The sequence below is a fragment of the Astyanax mexicanus genome, chromosome 3 (genome assembly GCF_023375975.1).
Source record: "Astyanax mexicanus isolate ESR-SI-001 chromosome 3, AstMex3_surface, whole genome shotgun sequence".
NCBI classification, from domain to species: Eukaryota; Metazoa; Chordata; class Actinopteri; order Characiformes; family Acestrorhamphidae; genus Astyanax; species Astyanax mexicanus.
The window spans coordinates 3,970,178-3,995,530 of NC_064410.1; the positions used below are offsets into that span (position 1 = coordinate 3,970,178).

At 37.8% G+C, this 25,353-nt stretch overlaps 1 protein-coding gene across 3 annotated transcripts in view; it reads left to right on the forward strand.

Annotated features, from left to right (window-relative positions):
* The first annotated feature begins 872 nt into the window (after positions 1 to 872).
* The window catches only part of trip10a (thyroid hormone receptor interactor 10a), a 45,728-nt gene continuing 21,247 nt past the window's right edge, over positions 873 to 25,353 (forward strand). The window contains exons 1-6 of one of the 3 annotated variants that reach the window (XM_022668113.2): positions 873 to 1,192; positions 13,304 to 13,419; positions 21,961 to 22,017; positions 23,019 to 23,166; positions 23,630 to 23,692; positions 24,182 to 24,286. In XM_022668113.2, coding sequence (XP_022523834.2) covers positions 1,169 to 1,192; positions 13,304 to 13,419; positions 21,961 to 22,017; positions 23,019 to 23,166; positions 23,630 to 23,692; positions 24,182 to 24,286 — 513 coding nt within the window. In that variant the 5' untranslated portion in view covers positions 873 to 1,168. The remainder of the gene's footprint in view (positions 1,193 to 13,303; positions 13,420 to 21,960; positions 22,018 to 23,018; positions 23,167 to 23,629; positions 23,693 to 24,181; positions 24,287 to 25,353) is intronic. The other 2 variants (XM_022668114.2, XM_022668115.2) reach the window with 2 other exon arrangements.

The following is a 25,353-nucleotide window of genomic DNA, read 5'->3' on the forward strand; positions in this document are numbered from 1 at the left end:
AAGTAATCTGTATCTGTGTGTAATGTGAACGAATTTGTCCACCAACAACAATAAACGCAAGTTGGATTATACCATCAGGTTTGTGTTACAAAAATAGATGAAAAAACTAAAATTGGAATAAATGGACAAAAACTTATTTCTTGTACACTATACTACATAAAAAAACAAAACAAATAATATTTAATAAATATTCATTTTTGCATTTAAACGTTACGCTGACCGTCTAAGCTAATGATTATTCGACACTAGATAAAAGGGGTAAATAATAAAGTGTAGGGAGCAGGTTTAGGGCACTCGTGTGGAAATGAGATCCGGCTCCTTTAAGAATTAGGGATTTGGGAGAAGATTCAGCTTTTTTCATTTTTCTTGAAATTCTGTTTTCAAAGGGCTGAAATAATAAAAAAAAGATAATTAAAAAATTGTATGAAAACCCATTCTTCTTTAGTATACTGAATGGAAAAAATAAGTTTCATAAGTTGTATTAGTTTTTTTAGAATGCAGCTTGATTTGGTCAAAAAAAAAAAATAAACTGCTAAAAGTTACACTGATCGTGTAATCCTTGCAAAGTGCAAAAATGAAAAAATCAGAAAATAAAGAAAATATTTATTTTTCATTTTTTCCTGAGTTGCAGAGATGAAAAAACTAAAATAGGAAAAACTTATTTCTTGTGCACTGTACTACATAAAAAAAGAATGATTTTTTATTTATTTATTTATTTATTTTATTTTTGCATTTAAACGTTACACTGACCGTCTAAGCTAATGATTATTCGACACTAGATAAAAGGGGGTAAATAATAAAGTGTAGGGAGCAGGTTTAGGGCGCGCGTGCGGAAATGAGATCCGGGTCCTTTAAGAATTAGGGATTTGGGAGGGACGCGGATATGAAGCTTTAGTCGATCCTTTGCTTTGCAGTGGAAATTACTCCGCGGGCAGCGGGAAGTTAGTGGGGTTTTTAGCCTGTTAGTGAGTTTCTGCGCTGTTTAACTCGCGGTGTGGGATATGTGGAGTTAAATGAATGTCAGACGCGGGGAATTAGCTGTTTAAGGCTTTACTCCGGGAGCTCCCGGCTCTGCTGAGTTGGGATAACTTTTCCGTGGAGGAGGAGGAGGAGGAGAAGCAGCGGCGGTTTGGGATCCGCTGATAAGAAACAGCAGAGGGAGTCCGCCATGGATTGGGGAACGGAGCTCTGGGTGAGTGAGCTTTTTAACTTATAGCTAATTTAGAACAGACAAGAACAAAAAAAGAACAAGTATAAGTTAAGAACAGCTATTTAACAGTGTAATATTATGTAATATGACTCTAATTTAACGTTAAACCCTATAACGCTAACTGTAATCAATGCTTATGACCTGCACAACAACAGTGTAGGTCTCCTAGTTAACTATATAGAAAACATAGCTAGCAATAACTAATCCAGGTGCAGAAAGTAAAAATCCATCCCAGGATTTTGTTCCAGCTGCGAGCCTGGGACACTCTGTCTGCGCTCTGCAGCTGCTGACCCGCCCATACTGTGCTAGCAAAACAAAACAAAACCCGGAGCCGGATTTTTATTGTCTGGATCAGGATTACTCATCTCCGAACGTACTAACTTGGTTTGCTTGAGTTAAAACTGGTAAATATTAAAATATTGTCTATTAAACTTTAAACGTTTATGTTAATCGAGTGTTTGAGTGTTTTACAAACAGTTTACTTGCAGTATGTTTGCAAAAAAGAGTTGTCTGCCTGCAAATAAGTTAACTGCAGATCGGTAACGATGCGGTTTCTATATAAAGACTATTAATCTAGTTAACTAAAACAAGTGAACTAAGATAGGTTAGATAGGTTAGTTTCTTGTTTGTTTGTTTGTTTGTAACTTTGCTGCTGCTGTTGTTGTTTTGTGCATAAAAGTTAGTTTATTTATTTAATTTTGCACTGTGGCAAAAGTTAAGCTTGAGCTAATCCGATTTATTCCTTCACTTATTAGTCGTTTTCATATTGGGTGCTAATTTAGCTGAGAAATGTGTTTTTCCATTAGTTGGTATTTCCAGAAGCTCTGCTGACTGTCATGTAGTGTTTTTATTTTTGACTTCTCTATGTTAAAAAGTGAAGAGGCTAAGTAGGTGTTGCTTGCTTTGTGTCTGTCTGTCTGTCTCTCTATCTATCTGTTAGTCTGTCTCTCTGTATGTGTCTATCTCTCTATTTGCATATCCGTGTGTCTATATCTACGTCTGTCTTCCTCTCTATCTGTCTGTATGTCTTTCTGTCTGTCTCTCTGTGTATCTACATCTACCTTTCTATCCCTCTATCTGTGTCTTTATGTCCTGTATCTGTATCTATATCTGTCTGTCTGTCTGTCTGTATGTCTGTCTATATCTGTGTTTCTGTCTGTGTATCTTTTCTAGAATGTCCCCCTGGGGATCAATGAAGTGTCTGTCTGTCTGTCTGTCTATCTATGTCTGTCTCTATCTGTGTGTTTGTCTCTCTATCTGTATGTGTCTATGTCTGTCTGTCTGTCTGTCTGTCTGTCTGTCTGTCTATCTATCTATCTATCTATCTATCTATCTATCTATCTATCTATCTATCTGTCTTTCTGTCTCTCTATCGGTCTTTCTGTCTCTCTATCTGTCTGTCCTTCTATCTGTCTTTCTCTGTATCTATGTCTGTCTCTGTGTGTTTGTCTCTCTGTCTGTGTCTATCTCTGTCTCTTTTTCTGTCTTTCGCTGTATCTATCTGTCTCTCTGTTTCTGTCTCTGCCTTTCTGTTTCTCAGTCTCTCTGTCTGTCTGTCTCTCTGTCTGTTTCTGCAGGCCTGTCACAATAAAAACATTGCAAATGTAAACATTATCTTGTCCAGTACATTTGATGCCACTGATATAATGATTTCCATAGCATAAAATTACAGTCACATCTTTTTAAACAGTAGTGAACGTTTAAATCTTGGGAACTTATATAAATACATTGAGGAATGCCCTAAAAGAGGTTGTGCAGATATATTGTATGATAAGTCAGTGTTATTATCGTGACCTCCATCTGTCACTCTCTTGATCTGTCTCTCTCTGTCCTTTCTCTATCTGTCTAATATATTTCTATCTTCTTTTTTTATAATAGTAAATAATAATAGTTTATTGACATAAAGTCAATAAACCAGCATATTTGTACCATTCAAAAACTCTGATGCAGAATGTATGAACAATCTTTTGTAAGAATAATGTTGCAGTAAGAGAGGTGAGAAGAATTTTTTCTTTGTTCTGATCATTATTAAAAAAGTTTGAATCATTTTAACAGCAGATAACTCCACAGCCTGGGTTGCAGGTAAAGATTACAGTGATGTTTATCCTGCCTGACTCTCTGTCTCATTTAAAACTGCCTGAATGTCACCCACAGCCCGGTCCAGTGACCTTTTGGCCTCGGCTCTGATGTCAGAGGCCGATTCCCTGTGTAGGGTCCTGTATAGAGGGGGAAAATAGGATTATCACTTTAACAGGCACAACATGTTTAACCAAACCTACGCCTGCGACAGTATGGAAATGGAGCACTGCGCAGAAGTGGGTGGGGATTTTCTGACCCCATTACGCCGGCTCCCCCTGGGCCTCTGTCCTCTGTCCCCTTTCCATCTTCTGGGCTAGAGCACTAGCCTAATTAGTGTTGCCCTAATTCGGTGGCACATCATCTGTGTGTTTATATTTGGTGTTGGGCAGGAGCGAGGCAGGTTGCTGCCAGAGGACAAGGGATTTGTGAATGGCGTTCCACTGGCCTGTGCGGTGATGTTGGGCTGGAGTTACACCAGTGATGTTCTACCATCACCTGGAGAAGCTGTTTAGGGTTTGCTCCAATACTTTTCACAGTAGAGAAGTTTATTTTATTAAGTTTGAATTTGGAAGTCATGATACTTAATTAGTAGCCCAGCTACAGCTTGGTGCAACCCTAATTATTTAGATGATTTGTTTGTGAAGAGGTGGTACTTTGGGGTGTGCAATATAATGGTATTTTATTGTTCTTATTGTCTATTATGCCACAATAAGCATTTTGTGAAAAAAAAAATGATTTGGTGCAGAACAATGTGTATGATTCAGTAATAAAAAACAGCTTTAATGTTAGTTTTGGATAGAATGTTTTTTTTAATGTGACACTAGAGGTGGGTGATATGGCCCTAAAATAATATCACGATATTTCATGATATTTTCACGATTGCAATACTCTTGGCGATATGATAAAACACTGGTTAAAAAAAAAATAAAGAAAAATACTACTGCAACTAAATGAAAATTTTATTTAATTATTACATACAATATGATATGGCACACTACTAACTGAGATAAAAAATACAAGAATTTTATCAGATTTCTAACAAAATTCAATGACCCAGAATGTCATGACACTAATAATGCACTCCAAATATCTCCATATATCCAGAATTAAAGTAAAATAAATGATACTGGACAGATATCCATGCAAAGAATCGCTATTTTTTACACCAATAACAAGCACCAATAACAAGTAGCTCCATACTTTAAATAAGGCACTAAGGCTAAATTCACTTTACAAGGCTCAAATCAGGTTTTTCACTCAATATGGCTCAGATAAGATTTTTTCATGATTGTGTGAACGTGCCAAATCTGATTTTTTTTTTCTCAAATCAGATTTGATTCACTTTCATATGTGGCCCTAAATCGGATATGTATCCAATCTGTGGACATGCAGCATGAATGTGAACAGTCAAATCTGAATTCATGCTCTGTGTTTTTGCTTTTGCTCATTAGCATTAGCATTAGCGCTACATGCTTCTCTCTTGTACCCACTCTCAAACTCTTGTTGCAGCTCAGCAGCTTCAGACCAGCTGTTTCCAACTCTCCACTCCAGTGAAAGATGCTCCACATATGAGCTGCAGCAAATGCAGTTCTAATCCATTATTTCACCTTATAAAGCTGTGAGTCGTCTCTCAAATATGAGTTTCTACATATATACACAACATTTCTACATATATCAAAATGTGCAGCATGTGAGACGGTGTTTCAGGGACAGATTCATTCACATTACACACAGATACAGATCACTTACATTTGTGAATGTGAATCGTCATGATTCAAAGGCAAAAATGTGAAAAAATCGGATTTGGGTGGATTGTAATGTGAACGTAAAGCAAGAGCTTTGAAAGTGCACAAGTAGTTACAAAATTAAAAACACTGTTTATTCACACAGTAACCTGATGACCGTTGATGAATTGTGACTCATATATTTTAGATTTTGTATCCTGTCGAATGACTCAGGGCAGTGCGAATCAAGGCGAGGCAGAAGTGAGGAAGAGGCAGGTCATCGTCATCAGTTTGGAAGCCCTTGAATGGCCTCCTCTCCACAAGCAAAGTCCAGCCTAATTGGTTTATTTTGTGTTTAATCATTAGGTGCCACTGACTTGACCACCACACAGCATCTGTCCAGTGCTTCCCTGTTAATCCCTTCGCTATTTTTGGCAGCTCTGGACTCTGGCTCACTCCTCCATTATGTACAGTGTCTGTGAGAACGGCTGCTGGGCTGGCGTGTGCCAATATTTGCACGATTTGTGTTTTGACATGGCTTTTAAAAATGCAGCGCAGCAGGCTTCGTATTAAGTCATTATAGCAGCATGACGAACAGAAGAACTATTTGCCAAGGACTTTGAGTGGGTATGATGTCTCACAGAAGGGCTTGCTGTGCTACTTTATGTAGGCTCCAGGGGAGTGTTTTTGCTATTCGCTCCCTGCCCAGGGAGGGACGAGACGAGACGAGACAATGACAGGGTTAAAGAAAAAAGAAAGAAAAGAAAAGGGAGGGGTCAGGACCGATTTGGACTCAGAGCTGAAGATAAGAGGAGTTAGTGTAATTAGGCTGTTTAGAAAAGGGTTTAAAAATCTTAAATGAGCTCTAAGAAGACTAATAACCTTTAGCTTTAACCCTCCTATTATGTTCATTTGTCCGAACCAGCAATGGTGTTCCCGGGTCACACTGACCCGTGGCACGTTAAATTATCCAAAAGATATCTGAAGAAAAAATCCTAACAAGCAGTGTGAATATTTCATTGCTTATTCTATTACTAATTATTATCAATATAATCAATATTTAGTACAATAGTGTTCCTTACCTCTAACAGGTTAATGGTTCAATTAGGATGATTCACGAATTTTTCATTAAAAAAAAAAATACATGTTCAAACTTTATTACTTTTGAAAGACCAACATAAAAAACACAATAGTTTTACATAACATTGAAACATACCATTGCAATTTTGTTTTAGTTTTATTTAATTTATAGGGGGTGGTTGCAAATATGTGAGATTAACCATTTTCATATTATATGTTGATTATCGATTATTACAATTTGACCCATAAAATAACAAGAGGGTTAAGTGTTCATGCTGAGTATAGATGGTTCATATTTTTACAGTATTAAAAAAAAGCATCTGTTATGGAATGGAATAAAAATGTGGTTGCATTTTATTTTTTTTCCATTTTTTAAAATTTTTTTCCATTTTTTCCCATTTTTTTTTAGATGTATGATTTTATTTTGAGACCATATACTAGCGATTCATCCCATGTAGCTTTTTAGCTTTTTAACACAGCAAACATGCAGGCTGCAGTCCTATATATATATATATATATATATATATATATATATATATATATATATATATATATATATATATATATATAATGCTAATGCTGCTTCAGCAGTGCTAGGCGGGGTTAGCAGCAGGCTACAGGCTGATAATACTCACCTCCGAACAGCAAAAGAGCTAGCGCTTAGTGTGGTTAGCGACTAATGCTAATACTGCTCCAGCCTCAGTGCTGGAGAACTAAACTGAAGCTCCTGTATAACTCTGTACTTCAGCGGAGTGGCTTTACTGCTCTTGTCAACCTGATTGGTAGAATTCTTACGTAAGGCGCACCGGAGTGTGGCACACCTTGCCGGTTGGTCACACACTTAGAGGCCCCCTGGAGCCCCCCTGGAATCTGGAGACTATTGTGGCTTAGGAAGTTGGAAACCTGACGGTAGTTGAAGGCCCATTTTGGTCTTTAATAGTTGGAGGCCCTTGGCAGTTGGAAAACCCGTCGTAGATTCTTGGCATTCAGAGGCCCCTTATTGCATTTTGGGTGTTAGAAGGCTCCTGGTAGTTTGAAGCCCCATTGCAACTAGTTTGACCCTTCTTGAGACTCCCTGGTGGTTGGAGGCCCTTCAAAGCCCTTGTCTGTTAAAGGCCCCCAGGTAGTTGGGAGTCATTTTGAGGTCGGTATGTGGTGTTTGGAGGCCCTGGCAATTGGGCACTCCTTGGACAGGCTCAAGTAGTTGGAAACCTGCTGGTAGTTGGAGGCCCTTGGCAGTTGGAAAACCACCATAGCTCCTTGGCATTTGGAGGCCCCTTGAGGCTGCTTAGCAGTTGGAGCCCCCTCATTGCTTCTTGGCTGTTAGAGGCTTCTTAGCAGCTGAAGGCCCCTTGAGGCGCTAAGGCATTTGGAGTATCCTGGGAACTGGCCAGATTGGTCAGGTCAGTTATCTATCCTTGTGAGTTTTTGTTTTGTAGCAACAACATGACCTAGTGACAAGTCTGGCTTTCATCCACTTCACATTTTTTCTCATACTGAACAGTAATTTTATGATCTGTTATTAGTCATACCGCCCAGCCCTAAAGGCCAATAAGTACTAATATGGCTCACTGGATTATAAGGCAAACTGACAATTTTTGGATTAAACGCGAGGTAACCAAACGCATGGCCTCCATCCACATGGTTGGGCATGTGCTTGTAAACGCATGTCAAAAGCTGTGCACCTCAGTCCAGCACAGTTTTGCACAGATATTTCCAGTTACAGCTGAATTCAGGCTTTTAATCCTAGAAAAACAAACGCTCTTATTTACCTTTTAAAAAGCCATTTAAATGTCTGATTAAAGGGACGATTACTGTTGTTTTGCTATTTTCCTTGGGTTTTGAGTAGGCCTGTCTTGATAAGAATTATTAGTAGACGATATATCGTCCCAGAAATTATTGCGATACACAATATTTTTGTAAAACTATTAAATGCCACTGACATTATGACAACAGAACAGCATAAAAAAACAATTATACACTTTTTAGAGACAACACATTTTGAATTATTAATCATTAATTATAATTAGTTTGGGAATTGTATAATGGGAATAGTTATTTCTTCAACTTCTTTAGTCCACACTGCGTGTATGTTATGGAGTCACAGTTATTGAAGCATGACTGGAGCTAAAATACTGTTCACTGTTACATATATGTGAACAAACATACAAATAACCACAATAGACGATATCACGATTATCAAAAACAACTGAGGTCATGTTAATTCATTGTACGATAAATCAATATTGCAATTATTGTGACAGGCCTAGTTTTGAGAGCTCAGGCCCCACATTGTTTAACATTGCGAAATTTATTGTTAAAAAAGAACATTTACAATGTACAATTTTTCCAATATCGTGCAGCTCTAGCCTAGATCCAACTAATCGATTATTTATTATTTATATCATTTTAATCGAGTAGTAGTCACAGTTGTATATGAAATTGATGATCGCCCTATTAAGCCCCCATTGAGTTATCTAAAAAAAAATATAATAATAAATAAAAAAGACACCCTGATAAAGCTTCTTTCATTTTAAAAATGAATTTAACTTCTATAGATAGAGTTTTTTTATTTTGTTGTTGTTGTTTTTTGTTTAAACTAGCACTCTGTTGGTAGTCAGTTAATTCGTTCGGTCATGCAGATGATGTAGATTCTGTTAGGGCTGGTTATGTAAACAGCCGTGTTCGTCTCTGAGGCTTCTCTACATGCTGCTGACTTCACTACATGTGACTGTTGTTTTGAGTGAAAAGTGAAAAGTGTTTTTTTGCTGCCGAGTGGGTCGCGTGGGGGCGATGAATTCTTTATTTGTTCTGTACTCATTGACTCCATTTTGAGATGTTGAGAAGGAGGAGGAGTTTTGGGACATGGACCAGCTTGTTTGGAATCTGGCCCTGAAGGGTCCTCCCCCCCCCCCCCCTCCCCCCTCCCCCCCCCCCCCCCTCCCGCCTCCGTTTGCTGCACCGTCCTGCAGCCGGGCTCTGGAAGGTGTGTGGAGTGAGGGTGGGAAAGCAATTCACAATATCATCACTCACTCACACACACACAGGCATGCCTGCGCTTGAAGTGCTTTCTCTCACACACACACACACACACATGCGTGCACACACAGGCTGGCCAAAAAAGGAACAGAAAAACTGTGAGAGAAAGAGAGAGAGAGAGAAAGAGAGGGGCGAGAGATACTAGAGAAGTTCTCCTCAGTCTCAGCAGAGCCTTTTTTTTTTGCACAGTGGAGGAAAAGTGCTGACCAGTGTTTAACCAAATTAGCCTGTTGCTTCCGGTGGGGGGTTGCTGTGTAGGAAATAACACATTCATTCATTTAGTGTGAAATCCCCGATCTCCAAATGTTTGCGGTAGGGCTGGGCGATATGTATCAGATCTAATATCTGAATATTTTTAATAGGGATGCACGTAGGTCAATATGTTACAATAATTACATTATCGTTTTATCGTTCAATAAATGAATAAACATGACCTCAGTCATTTTAATAATGACAATAACGTGATATCGGCCATTGTATTTGCTCTTACAGAGTGCACAGAAAGAAAGACACAGACACAGGGAGTAAATGAACTCAAAACATACCTTTTTATTAGGAAAAATGCACAAATCAACACCCAAAACAATCTTAAAGAAACATACTAACGGCCCAGTGCGGCTCTAGTCGCTTAACTTTAGTGTCTCTTAGGTTCGTGTTGCTGAGGCAGGGTCTTTATGCTGGTCCAACGCGTGCCAGCTAGGACAGACCGGGGCTGCACGTCATGGTATGGGGCTAATTATAACCTACTATGGTTCAAGCTGGGAACATTTCGGGTTCCAAAATTAGGTTTGTATACAGAAATAGAAAGTTTATTGTCTTTAAAATGGTGCAATACCTTTGTTATGATATTATGTCAACATATCGTTTGCAAAAAGTTATCGTGACCAGCCTAGATGCATGAGAATATCTTAATTAAATCTGTATTGGCCAATACTTCAAACTGATACTTGCTGATGTATTAATTGTATGCCAGAACAGGACAAAGCAACACCTCATATTAACAAACTGAGTTGTTATTTTTAAGATAAAGTGAGTTTGTTGAGATGCTAAGTCAGCATTTTAAGAAAATCAGTCATTTTATTATGATACTGTCTCATTTTATTGTGATACAATAGCCCTGTTCTCAGGGGAATGTTTGAAAATTAAAAATATTTCACACACTTCTACTCTGCAATTAAAAAAACAGGAGGACCAGTGAGTTTTTAGGCTTTCTTGGTCACAGGACATCGCGTTCAGTAGCTCCTCCATTTCCACTCGCTGTTGTGTTTACATGGATCTTCGTGAAAACATGCGTGTATAATTATGGTGCATGGCAGTGGACAAATAGCCAGTTTATTAGGCAAAAAAGAGTAGGTTATTCAGCTTGTAATTTTCTCAGAGGATAGCTGAGAAAATCACATATATGGTAGTTCTGGATGGGAATAAAATCACAGAGAACCCCCCATAAAAGAGAAAATTACCTGGGGTAACTTTTCACAGCAATTATCCTCCAAAATCCAGCAAAAGGATTTTCCTGAAACTTAGAAACAGTTAAAAGATGGAAAACTTTGTTTTATTTATTTTAGAAGCAAAAAAAAAATATTTAACAGGTGTCCCAATACTCTTGTCCATGTAGTGTATCTTCTGTACATTGTAGCAGTTCAGTTTTTTTGAAGTTGCCCAAATACTTTCAATTTCAGAAAAGTTTTATGTTGATGGAGATTGCATCAAAAAAACAAAAAAACAAACAAAAAAGCATGTTACGCCAAAAAATGTAAATATTTTTGTGTCCTGTAAACACTTTGAGCCAGTTTTCCAGCCGCAGGATAAACCAGGACCAAAGCAATTTCCAGTGGAGATTCATCATCCACACTGTGATTTAGCCCAAACCAAAGACTAGATTTAATCAGCGTCTGATGCATAATCAAGAGCAAAATCTAACGATAAATCAATATATTCTAATTCTGATTGTTGTGAGACCTCAAGCAGTTTGGACTGTGTGTCTCTCTCCACTCTTCCTCCAGACTCTGCTCCCTTGATTTACAAATGAATTGTAAAATTTACTGATGATCAGTGATGGTTTGGAAAGTCATGTGCAACATCTGCTGCTGTTGATCCACTGTGTTTTATTATCAAGTCTAAAGTCAGTGCAGTTTTGTTTTCCTGCAAAATCTTACAGCACTTAATGCTTCCCTCTGCTGAAAGCTTTTATGTAGATGTGGATTTCATTTTCCAGCAGGATTTGGCACACTGCCCACACTGCCAGAAGCACCAATTGGTGTTATATAATATTCTAATCATCTGAGACACTGATTTTTGGGTTTTCATTGGCTGTAAGCCATAATCATCAACAATAAAAGAAATAAATGCTTAAAATAGATCACTCTGTGTGTAATACATCTTGCTCCTGCAGTAACTGTGTATGTTTCGAATCATTCTGAAACACGGCAGGAAGTGGAGAAGACTTCCTGTGGTCTGTCTGAGAGAGATGAGTGTGTTAGGCCTGAGAGCTCCAGCTCTGATCCCGCGGAGGAACAGGGAAGAATTTACAGCCGTCAGGAAGACCTCCCTGAGATATAACAGCCACAGGTTAAAGGTTGGGTACGTGCTGAGAATCTGAGGAATGCAGGCCGTAATCAGGGGCCAGATAGAGCCAGACGCAGTATCTCCAGCCCTGGACCTCCATACTCTTCTGACCAGTGAGGGTCAGAAAATAACGGCACAGCTTAAAGCTGTGTTCACAAAACCAATGCAGTGTTGCTGGATTAATTAATTAATTTTTCACCAAGATCATCAATTGCAGCAGCATTGCTGATGGTAGAGTCTGACCACTGCTCAAAGCAGCTCTCCTCCATCAAGCACATCCCAAAGATTCTCAATGAGGTTAAGATCTGGACTCTGTGGTGAACTCTCTCTCAATCCATGTGTGAAAATGATAAATAATGATCTCATGCTCCCTGAACCCTGAACTCTTTCACAATTCCAGCCCCATGAATCCTGCTTTACATTGTCATCTTGGAATATGGTCGTGTTCATCAGGGAAGAAAAAAACACCCATTGATGGAATAACCTGGTCTATATTCAGTATATTCAGGTAGTCAGCTGACCTCATTCTTTCAGCACATACTGTTGCTGAACCTAAACCTGCAGACCAACTGCAGCATCATTAACCTCACATCATTTACTTACTTAAATCCAGGTGGAGACTGGAGACTGGAGACTGGCATTACCACCCACAGTGCACAGTACAGTGTGTGCTGATGATCGTGACCCACGGCGTCTGTCTAGAATTGACCATGTGTACAAAAAAACGACTGCCAGAAATCACATTCACTTTCAGTGCCAAAGGGCCGATGATGATGATGATGATGGTGGTGATGAAGATGTTGGTAATGATGGTGGTGATGATGATGATATGCTATTTTATTAGTACTAGTGGTGTATCATATTGCTTGTGATAATATTATCATTTTTGAAGCAATGCAATTTATATTGTTATAATAATGTAACATTATTTATTTTGTTACATTAGTTTATACTAAATCAATCTGAAGTTACTGTTGTTTACAAAATAGTACATTTTTTCTAGTAAATGTTTTTATGTAAACCTTTCATATTTATTTTATTGTACTAGTATATTTTTGAAATTTAATAAAATAATAAATAATTCCAAATAGTTTATTGTAAATCTTAAATATGTTAACAGTATTTTAACGATATTGCAATGACTATATTCAAAAATGTTGACAGTATTATTTAATACGATATGATATGGCGCACCCTCACTGCACAGTATGTTATTGTGAATAAATTCAGATATAAAAAGAAAAATTGTATTTGACAAATTATTTTATTGACATTATTATTATTATTATTATTATTATTATCAGAATTATATAAGAGGATAATTTGCTGAAGTGACTGCGCAGTTTCTGTAGCTCCAGTTGCTCCTGTTTCCAGGCTTTTCTGTAATTACTCTAAATCTGGCTGACAGTGTATGTTTTGTTCAGTGCTGTAAAAGTGCTTAGGCCTGTATTAAACTCAGGAATGCGTATTGATATGTGAATTATCACAACAATGATAGCATGCTTTATTACAGCACTAGCGGTTTAATGTGTGTGTGTGTGTGTGTGTGTGTGTTGTGATTATGTCTGAGGAGGGTGTTAAAGTTAAAGCTCCGCTCTCTCTGCAGGACCAGTATGATGTGATAGAGAAGCACACTCAGTCTGGGCTGGATCTGGTGGAGAAATATGTGAAGTTTGTGAAGGAGAGGACGGAGATCGAGCAGAACTACGCCAAACAACTGAGGTGAGCAGTTTCATAATGTGGGCCAACCGGCAAGTGTAAGTGATACGCCTGCATGTATGCGTGCACACGGAGGCCTGCAGTGTGTGTGTGTAAGTGTGTGTGTGTGAGTGTGAGAGAGAGAGAGAGAGAGAGAGTTGTAACTGATTGTGAAATTGTCGTCTGGTCTTATGACTGGTTTGGGGCAAAGCTGAACTTGCCTGCGCTCCTAAGAAACTGTGTGGGGCTCGGCCCAGTGCAGCTACAAACACTACACTTCTTCTCAACTGTGAACAGATCTCTCTCTCTCTCTCTCTCTCTCTCTCTCTCTGTACTCTCTTCTCTTTTCTTTCTTTTCTCCCTCTTTCTCTCTATCTTTCTTCTCTTTGTACAGCAGTTTAGCTGACACTTTTATCCGTAGTGACTTACAGGTATTTTCCTATTACATTTCTCTGTGTCTTTTCTCTCTCTGTCTCTTCTGTCTTTCTCTCTCTGTCTCTCTATCTCTTCTCTATTGCCATTGCTCGCTCTCTCTCCTTTTCTCTTCTCTCTGTCTCTGTCTCTTCTCTCTCTTTCTTTTCTCTCTTCTATCTCTTCTCTCTATCTCCTCTCTCTGTCTCTCTCTTGTTCACAATCACCCCCCATCATATAAACCAGAGGTTTAAATCCCTAACCTAACAATCATATGTTAGTTATTTGTATGATGTTATTCATAATTACTTCCAAGTGAGATATTGCTCAGTTTTTTTTCTCTAGAAAAGACCAATATAAGCATTAAAAATAACCATTTTTGACCAAAAAAGACTGAGTAATATATATACTGAATAATAACTTATTAAAGTTCATGGTTCAATACATAGTAGTTATAACACGTTTTTAAATTTGTTTTAAAATAAATTTAATTTAAAAAGCAGTAAAAAAAAATATATATATCATTGTGGTGCATCTGTAGTCTATTATTACAATACAGAAGCCCAAATCATGAATTAAAATGTGATTAAATAATGATCTAATTTCCAAACTGCACAAATTTAAGAATGAAATATTACACAAATATTGTAAGCAGCTTGCTTTTTCACAATGGTTGTGGGCTTTTTGCATGGTCGGTTCTCGCTATCACCCCCTTTAGCAAGGGGTGTGTGATAACAGCGATATTTTATATATTTCTTTAAGCTGAAGTCTTGACCAGGCCTGCCCAAACGTTAGCCTGTCACAGTGTGAGTTTTGGGATGGAGTGATTGAGTTGGTTTGTGACGGGTGTAGTGGAGAGTTACAGTGTGATGATAGGTCTTCAAACCACAGAATAAGGAACTGAGAGATTTCTCCTGCTCTGTCTCTCCGTCTCTCCGTCTCTCTCCGCCACAGTCTTTCGGTTTCTCTGGCTCCTCCAGACACGCTTGATCACTCTTCTGCTTTCTTTCTTTCTTTCTCACTCTCTCTGCTCTCTGTCTTTCTTCTGGCCTCTCTGTCATCGTTGCTCTGCTCTGCTCTGCTCTGCTCACTCTCACGTGTCTCTTCCTGTGCCCTGCGCTTCAGCCCGGCGGCTCACAGAGAGAGAGCAGAGAGGAAGTGGGAGCAGACCGGCATATGACTGGGAGGATGTGGTTGAGTAGAATAAAAGAGGAGTGGAGGGAATCTTCTTTTACTGCCTCAGCACACTTCACACCATGAAGAAAACCCACCACAGCGTGGACAGTCTTTTGTTTTAAAAGAGAAAGTGTCTCCATTGTGTAATTGGCTGAATCTGGATCTTTTAACAATGCAGAATGAACTGATTGTGTAAATTCTTTCATTTAATTCAAATTAATAACTCATTTTAGCTCCAATTATCATATAGGACACTTTATGATCAGTCCTATAGTTCTATATACTATTACTATTCCTAGTTCTATTATTTGGGGTGGGGGCAATGTTCTATTCTTAGATGTAGTGCTGGCCGATATGGGAAAATTCATATATCACGATATGGAATTTTTTATATCACGATAACAATATATATCATAATATACCACATTTAAATAATGTCACAGTTAAATGGGCCTTTTGGAAAGCTCAGCTGAGCAAATTTTTTTTTTCTGCACTATTTCAAATTATTCTAATTCGTTGACCAGCACCTGTATATATGTATATATGTATATATGTATGTATATATATATATATATATATATATATATATACACATACATCCACACATATATACATATATATATATATATATATATATAGATATAGATATAGATATATAGATATGTATATATATGTATGTGTACGTATGTATGTATCAAATGAAAACAGATGAGGTAGAGGCAGCCCTCCATCAACACCCAAAACAAACTTAAAGAAACATAGTAACGGCCCAGTATGGCTCTAGTTGCTTAAATTTAGTGTTTTTTTTTAGCTATATGTTGCCTCAGCCTTACTCTCACCATCAGCGTATCTCTCGTTATCATTGTTTTGTGCATTCCACAAAAACAAGTTAAAACTGTATCATGCAAAGAAGAAGCTGTATGTCAACACCATCCAGAACTTTTGCTCTTCTCTGTTCCTCTGTAAAATGTTATTTATATGCACAGTCTTGCAGCTTGTAGCTTATAACTTCTGTTACAGCTGTTTTTTATTTTATTAGTACCGCAGGATTAATTAATGGTGGAGCCTTTTAACAGATACTATAGATGCTGTAGTGATGGAACGCCTTTGCTGTTTTGTATTTTTTTTTTTATATTGCATGTCTCTGCATTCCAGGGTTTAGAAAAATATATAAATATGGATGGTAATACACTGGCAGGTTTATAAAAACGGCTCGTATTTTAAACGGTTTGTCCCGGTCACATAATTACAACAGCTTTGTTGACAGACTCGGCTTGGTGGTACACAGAACAGGTCCAGCAGCTTTGATATGATAATACACACCAGGTATTGTGTACATGCAAATATTGCTGAGAGCACTGTCACTCAGCTCTAAATTCCAATTAGAGTCTAGCAGATAACAGTGGCAGGCTGTCCCGCATGGCCTTTTAAATTAGCCACTTTTCACTCGCTCACTGCCTGCAGGACATTTTAATAAACGTTGTTTGCTTGTTTATTTGTTTATTTGTTTATATATATATATATAAATTTATATGTCTGTCTATGCCTTCAGTGTGCATTGCGTTTGTCTGACTGCGAGAAGGCAGCTAGACAGCAGAATAAAAGTTTAGAAGTTTCCTATTTAAATCAAACTATGAACTGTAATTTTAAAACTCATATTGTAGGGCGCCGAGTGGTCCAGCGATCTAATGCGCTGCCACTATGAGCAGGAGGTCACAGGTTCGAACCACCACTCATGCAGCTTTACCATCAAGCTGCCGGCGCTCAGAGGGAGCAAAATTGGCTTTGCTCCCTCCGGGTGGGTAGATGGCGCTCTCTCCCCATCACACTTAAAAGTTGGCGCCGGGCGGCACAAGGCATCTGTGAGCTGATGTATCGGAACCTGGCCGCAGGTGCCACCGGTGATGGGGACGCACAAAAGGGGTGGGACAATGGGATAACCAAATTCGGAGAAAATGGGGAAAAATCAGAAATAAAATTATTTAAAAAAATAATAATAATTATATTGTAGAAAAGACAAGAAACTAGGGGTGGGTGATATGGCCCTAAAATAATATCACAATATTTCATGGTATTTTTGCGATAACGATATTCTTGGCGATATGACAAAACAAAATACTTCAAAATATTTCAAGAATGCCCTCCTGCAACAGAATGAAAATAAATACAATTTTAATACTGTATACGATATGATATGGCACACCCCTAACTGAGATGTTAAAACAAATACGAATTTTCATCAGATTTGAAACAGAAGTCAATGCAAAAATCCAGAAAGTCGTGATACTACTACTACTACACTGCAAATATCTCAATATATATCCAGAACTGAAGTAAAATAAATGATACTGGATGATAAAGATATAATCTCTAATCTCTAGTAGATTAGTAAATTAGTAGTAAATTAGAACAGTGTGAATTTTCCTTTTAATAAAAACAGCTAAAAAAAAAGTAGTACCATGATGTTATAACTAGGGGTGGGTGATTTTAGGATACAATATCGTTCACGATATTTAAAAAAGTTGGCAATATTATCGCGTATGATACGATATGGCACACCACTGCAATAAACACAACAAGAAAAGAAAACAGGATTAAATAAACAACACATTTGCAACTTCAAATAATCCTTGTTTGTAAGGACACACGTTTTCTTCTGATGATTCCTTTATTAAGGTAATATTTGGAAAGGTGTCACTGCACAATAGAACAGTGCACCACCACTTAACAAAGGTCTTGCAGTCAAGCTGTGATTTTTGATTTTATAGGAATCCTATAAGCAGTTATATCTGAACGTTACGTCTGGAAGACCAAGGGAACTTTCATTGTTTCATTGTTCCTGTTAACTACCATCTTCTGCTTTATGGTTATCAGTTACTTTAATAGTAAGAGTGTCTCAGAAATTTAGAATGTTATATAAGATCAGTTGATACTTTTGGTTGTGTGTGTGGGCAGTGTTCTCAGTCCTGCTGGAAAATGAATGCTGCATCTCCATAAAAGTTGTCAGCAGAGGGAACGATAATTACATTACATTGTCGATTTATCGTACAATAAATGGACATTCTATATTTTTTTTTGGATAATCGTGATATCATCTGTTGTGTTCATTTGTATGTTTGTTGACATATATATATATATATATATATATATATAATAGTGAACAGCATTTTAGCCAGTCATGGAAAACCAGATCAATGCTTCAATAAAATGAGAAGAAAGAAGTATATATTCCCCAAAATTTTGTTGGTTTAAAAAATTTATTTGTGATGCTATTCCTTTATAGTTATGTCAGTGGCATTTAATATATGTTGTTAAAATGGCAATAGTATCGTTTATCACAATAATTTCTGTGATGAAATATTGTTTAAAAATATTGATTTTCCGGGAAAGCACTGATTTTGAACTTGATAATATAACACAGTGGCAAAAGTACTATTGGTCTTATATAATATTCTAATTTTCAAAACTTTCCCACATTGTCCCACACTACCACCACCATGTTTAAAAGCTGCCAGGGTGGTTCAGCTGTGTATTAATGGTCCTATATTGTCTTGAAAGTTTCTGTTGTACTGGTCTTTTTCTTCCAGTGAAAGATCTTGAGGACTTTGATTGATTTTGCTGCTTATTGGTCTGTCCATGGTCTCTTGTTTGCACATCCCTTTTTAAGGTCATTTAAAGCTTAATCTGAACAAAAGAGTACAATTACAGATTCAATATTGTAACATAACAACATGAAGTGTGTGAGCAGCTGGACCACGACCACTAACCTGCATCACCACAGATGGTTTGTGGGTGAAACCAATGGGGAAAAAAAAGTGATTATTACAATAATTGCATTTAAAGTAAATGGATGGTAATCATGGTTTTTAGCATGTTGGCTTTAAAAAAAACTATCATTTGAAAACATTTGTACTCATTATGAAATAAGTATCCTGTTGGCAAGGTAAAGTGGAGATGCTGTATCTGAGGCTTGTTTACTACAGATTTTTTTTTTCAGGTTTTCTTTTTTCTTTTGTTGCTTGGCAACTGCAGTAAGTGTGCGAGATGATGATGAGTGAAATTTGTGCTGACCTGGAGCCAGTAATCAAAATAATGTGTTTTTGGGTTCGGTGAGCTCAGGTTCTACCACTAAAACTGTGTACACTTAATGTTTTTTTTTTTTGGGGAGTTTATTTTATTTAATGTTTATTTTAATATCCCTAGTGTGTCAATTCCAGAAAAGTTGGGATATTGTGTAAAAAGTGAATAAATACACAGTGCAATGATTTGCACATCTCTGCAACCCATATTTTATTCATAGTAGAGGCATATTTTACCATTTTATGAAGAGCATTAACTCATTTCGAATTTAAAAGAGCCAATAAACCCTAAATCATATTTTTCACAATAAGAGCTTAAATGTGTTTCTTAGAAGTAAGAAACATATCGATCCTGCTTAAAATTATTATAAACATTTCCTAATCTTTAAAAAAAAAAAAACACTTTTTTTGTGATAATTTCTGCCTTTCCAGACCCCTCTCAGGTTCAACTATAGCTATATGTATAGGATGATGTTTCTTCATACCAAAGTACACGGTAGATGTGGGTGATATGTCTCTAAAATAATATCACAGTATTTCTTGGCGATATGAAAAAACACTGAATGAAAAAAGAAAAAAAAATACACTACTGCAGCAAAATGAAAAAAATTAAAGGAGAACTCCGGTGTAAAATGTAATTTTGGTGTAGGGTTCTTACCTTTGTTAAATAGCACACCCCCTCTCTCCCACAACTTTCTGAGATCCAGTAATGTTGTGCTTTTTGCCCAGCATTCTTTACAAAGGCTACTTCGGGGCGTAATTTGCCCCCGATAAATCACTTTTTACGCTGTTACACAGACTCAAAGTAGCTCCAGACATCCTTGATAGAATCCGGAGAGCCCTGACATTTAAAACGAGGGATTAATAACTTTAAAACTGCGCAAGAAGCTTATTTAAAACCACTGTTAACATCAGCTCAGGGAGCCGCCATCACTGTGCTGATAATAGGGGTGCAGGAAAAAATCGATTCGAGCTCGAAACGCTTTTCTGACATTGAACGATTCAGAATAGATTCTCATTTTCGAAAAATCTTGTTTTTTTTTTTTTGTGGGTGCAGCTACTGTCGCGCTGAGCTTTTGAACGGACCCAGTGCATTTATTTACACTGAGGAAGGTGCTTTTAATGGGATGTAAACAGTTGTTTTACAGCGGCTGAGATAATCTTCCAAATCACAGCTGTTATGTTATTCGCGGTAACACTTCTCTCGTGTTCTATTGCTTAAGTGATTAAAATCTGTGGTTAAATACCCCTATATAGATATTCTTTTTAGATTTGGAGATATTAGTAGACATTTTGTAACATTTTAAATTTCTTGGCCAAGGAAATAACAGTTAGTTACACAGACATGTGTTTCCACACTCAAAGCCACACTGTAGACTAAGAGGAGTTGCATCTTTTAGACTGTGTAGAGAAAGTAAAGTACACGCACTGCATTAGCAGCATTGTTTGGGATCATATAATCGAACCATTTGATAAAAATCACATGCAAGTTAAAACGTGCAGGACTCGTCCAGTCCTGCTTCAGTCCCGGAGTTTCCTCTGTTGCACTGCATAGTTTTGTGGTTTTCCCCTCTCTGGTGCACCTGATTCCCAGAAGAGGTTGATGAATAACTAATGATGTGACTCGGGTGACTCTGAGCAGGGTAAACAAAACACTACAGGGAGCTGCGGAAACTAGGATTGGAGCAAGGACATTCTACTGTAGAGGGTACACACCCCCTTAGCAAAAAAAAAAAGTGGCCAAACCAGCAATTAAACATGTGATTATGTGCAAAAATCAAAGATAGTTTGGCTCAACAGTGATCCATCGACATTACCAACAAATTAAATCTACCTGGATATCAATATGTAGATGAGAAACACCCGGGAAAATGCATTGAACCATTTCATTTTTCCCAAAATCGCATGTTATGTATGAATTCTACCAGTCAGGTATTAAGGAGCAGTAAAGCCACTCTGCTGATGTACACTATTTTCAGTTTCTCCAGCACTAAGGCTGGGTGCAGCAGCATTAGCATTAGCCGCTAACCGCAGCGCTAGCACTTTCGCAAATTCAGAGGTGAGTATATCGGACTGTAGTCTGCATGTTTGCCATGTTAAAACAAGCTACATTGGACGAACCACTAGCTGATATAACACTGGGTTACTCGAACACTCAGGGTTCCTCAGTTCAGTGCAATGCTGCTGCTCCCAGCCTTAGTGCTGGAGAAACTTCACTTGTCTGTTAGACAAAAACTTACTGAAGTTTTTTACTCACCCAAATAAATGGTTTTCAGGAGAGAAATCTGTGTAGATTAACGCCCAGTGCTCGTTTGACTTTAAAGGAAAATGTATTTCTTTAAGAATTACAGTTTTGTTTACTTCTGGTGGTTTTCCCAGCTTTCCCATTAGAAGGGAAACATGGCGACACTCTTGTTCACTTTAATGTAGGCATCCTTACTTGTGTCGTTTAGTGAGCCTTATAATCTGGTGCAAAAATACAATAAGCTCTTTAAATTTTAAGCGAGTGCTACTCCAGGTTTCAGAACAAAAGCCTGAAAGTTTCACGTTTTGGTTCAGTTTAAACAGCAGGTTTAATCTTTTTATATTTAAAAAATGTATCCCCCATCACTAGTGATCTAGCCCCAACACCAGGAGGGTGAAGACCAGCACATGCCTCCTCTGATACGTGTGAAATCAGACTCCGCCTCTTCTCGAACTGCTGTTGATGTAGCATTACTAAGTAGCCAGAGCTGAACCTAGTACTATTCTGAACTTTGTACAGTGATGTTTATTGTAAATGTGCTGCACTCCATCAAATAAAACAGCGCTAATCACATTCTTCAAAATAAGATGTGCAGTCGCTCAGTGTTGTTAATGCAGTTTGATTGAGCTCTGATCTGGTTTCTTCTCTCTGCAGGAATCTCAGTAAGAAGTATTGTCCCAAACGAGGCAGTAAAGAGGAGCAGGAGTGCAGGTAAGCAATACAATACCAAATCAATTAAACCTGATCAGAAATCAGTTTAATCTGAGCGAGTGTGGTGGAGCACTGTGGAGTCTGACTGCAGCTGGACCTGCAGCTGGACCTGCTGCTCATCCTGAGATCAGAGTCATGCAAATGAGTGAACAGCAGCAGCCTGCGGGAAAGAGGAAGTTCAGGATGGAAATGAGCTGCTCCAACATTTAACCTTTATCAGCCCTCAAATCAGTACCTGCAGCATCTCTCTATCTCTATCTCTTACCTCTCTCTCTATCTCTCACTCAATCTTTCTCTTTCTCTCTGTCTCTATCATTCTATCTCACTCTCGTGCTTTCACACTCTTATCTCTTTTTTTTGTCAACTTAAATTGTTTTCTTTCTTTTTTTATTACTTGTGTTTTAAAAGTTAATTTTATCTTTCACACTTGGTAATTTCATCTATCAATTATTTTTTATCTTTATCTTTCTTTTTATCTTTTTTTCTTTTATACATTTTTCATTTAATCTTTTTCTATATAATTTTAATATTTGTTTTTTTCTTTTTGTTTGTGCCTTGCTTTAAGTTTTTTTTATTTTTTTTTATTTTTTCTTTTTCACTGTTCCTCTTTTACTTTCAAGTTTTTTTCTATGATTTCCATATTTCTCGATTTCTTTCTTATTTTCTTTCTTTCTTTCTTTCTTTTTTTCTTTCCTTCGTTCTTTTGTTCCTCTTTTTCACCTGTTTATTCCTTTCTTTTCATTGTTTTGTAATTTTTTCTACATTTTTATGTCTCACAAGTTCTTTCTTTCTTTCTTTCTTTTCTTTCAGTTCTACCTTTTGATTTCTCTCATGTTTTTATGTTTTTTTTTTTAACTTTACTTTTATTGTACTTTTGATCTTTCTTTCTTTTCTCTTTTAATCTTTTTTAAATCCTTTTTTCTTTAATTGAGTTCTCCTTTTTATGCTTTAATTTAATCCTTTATCAATTATATCTTCTCTTTTTACTCTGTTAATTTAAGGTTCTCGAACCACCAGTCTTTCCTGGACATTCTGAACGAGATGAACGACTACGCGGGGCAGAGAGAGCTGATCGCTGAGAACATGATGATGAACATCTGCATCGAGCTCACCAAGTACCTGCAGGAGCTCAAACTGGAGCGCAAGACGGTGAGACAGTGAGCGAGAGAGACAGAGAGAGAGAGAGAGAGAGAGAGAGAGAGGGAGGGAGGGAGAGCAGAATTGGGCCATGCTTAAAATAAAGTCTGCAGTGGGATGGATGGATGGGTGGAGAGCGAATAGAGAGAGACGGGGAGCTGGAGTAGGGTGGGATAGAGAAAGAGGAGGAGGAGGAGGAGAGCATGCTGTACTGTTGTGGTTTGAGGGAAATTGGAATAGTGGGGGGATCATATTGTACTGGTGTCAGATTTGGATGTTTGGAGGAATGCTTTGGGGTTTTGTTATTCAATAACTACATCCCAAAATATCAGTGTGTGTGTGTGTTTATTGTGTGTACTGCTCGGGACTGGGTTGGGGGGGGGGGGTGTTACTGTGTGGTACCGTTGAGGCCAAACTGCACTGAAAACCGTCTATTTATCTTTGTGTCCTTTTTTTTGTGATTTTTTTTTTTTAGCATCTATCAGACGGAAAAAAGGCCCAGCAGTCTCTGGAGAGCACCTACAAGCAGCTGGACAATGTAAGTGTGCACGTCTCCGTCTGCGATGGTGCTTTACAATGCCCTGTTGTGCTGCGTCCGTTTATGAAGCCCCTCATTGAGACGGGCAGACAGGGTGCAGTCTGGGATTGATGAGTGAGTGTTGTTCTGTGCTGAGAGTGAGCTCTCTTTTGTTTGTATGCGCTCCGTTTGTATATATTCCCTCTGCTGTCACAATGGCATGCTCTGCTCTGTAAGAGCGTATTGAACGAGGGAGAAGGGGGTGGTAATTGTTTGGCTGGGGGTCTGTTATCAGTGGACACACTGATGGCATTTCTGATGCCTCCCCCAGCGCTAGGTGTTTTGTTGATTGAAAGTTCAGAACAAGAGGGGTTTTTTTTTTCTGCTTCTTCTTTTTAAAAGCTGTGCTTCCACTGTAGAATCAGATTGTTAATATTGTGTATGTGTGTCTCTTTGTGTGTGTGTGTGTCTCTCTCTCTTTCTCTCTGTGTGTTTGTGTGTGTGAGACAGAGTAAAAAGCGCTTTGAAAGAGAGTGGCGGGAGGCAGAAAAAACGGCACAGTACGCCGAGAAAACAGATCAGGACATCAATGCAACGAAAGCTGATGTGGAAAAGGTAACCCACATGCACTCTCTTGATTGTGAAGATATATATGTGTGTGTGAGTGAGTGTGTGTGTGTGTGCAGATCTGTACTGCTGCTATCTATACTCCAAACCTCTATCTACCTCTTCTTTTCCTATCAGAACCAGTGTTTTTTATTTTACGTACATTTTCCGCACTATAAATTGCACTTAAAATCCTTTAATTGTCCCAAAAATCAACAATGCACCTTATAATCCAGTGCACATAATGTATGAATTTTACCATTCAGGTTGTAAAGAGCAGTAAAATTACTTAGCTAAAGTACAGCGTTATACAGGAGTTTTAAATTAGTTCTCCAGCATTATTAGTAGCCTGCTGCCAACCCTGGCTAGCACTGCTGGAGCAGCATTAGCATTAGGCGCTAACCACAGCGCTAGCTCTTTTGCTGTCCAGAGATGAGTATAAGTATATCAGACTGAATGCTAATGCTCCAGCCTTAAAAATAGACTAGAAAATAGAGGTTAATTGATAGTGCGTCTTATAGTGCAAAAATTAAGTTAGACTTGTACTCCTAAAAAAAAGTAAATCTGATTTAGCAGTCTCGGAAACCACAACAAGTTAACAGCTCCCCAGATAAGAGCATCTAAATGCTTCACAGAGTATTTTGGTTTGTTTAACACTTATTTTAAGTTCCTTCATTGTCTAGATCACTGCACTAATTATTTACACTTGTAGGGAAAAAGAAAAAATAAAATTGTTAAATGAGAAGGTGTGTCCAAACTTTTGACTGGTACAATTTATTGGGCATTCTACCAACTGCTGCATAATGTTCATTCCTGTACAAACCTCTGGAAGAAAATAACAGACCACTTAAAAATGACGAGCTTCTTTGATTTTACCTAATTGAAAACCTCTGGAATAAAATCAAGAGGAAGATGGATGATCACAAGCCATCAAACCACCAAACTGAACTGCTTGAATTTTTTTGCACCAGGAGTATAAGGCATAAAGTTATCCCAAAGCAGTGTGTAAGACTGGTGGAGGAAGAGAACATGATGCCAATATGCATTAAAAAAAACTGTGATTTAAAAAAAACAGG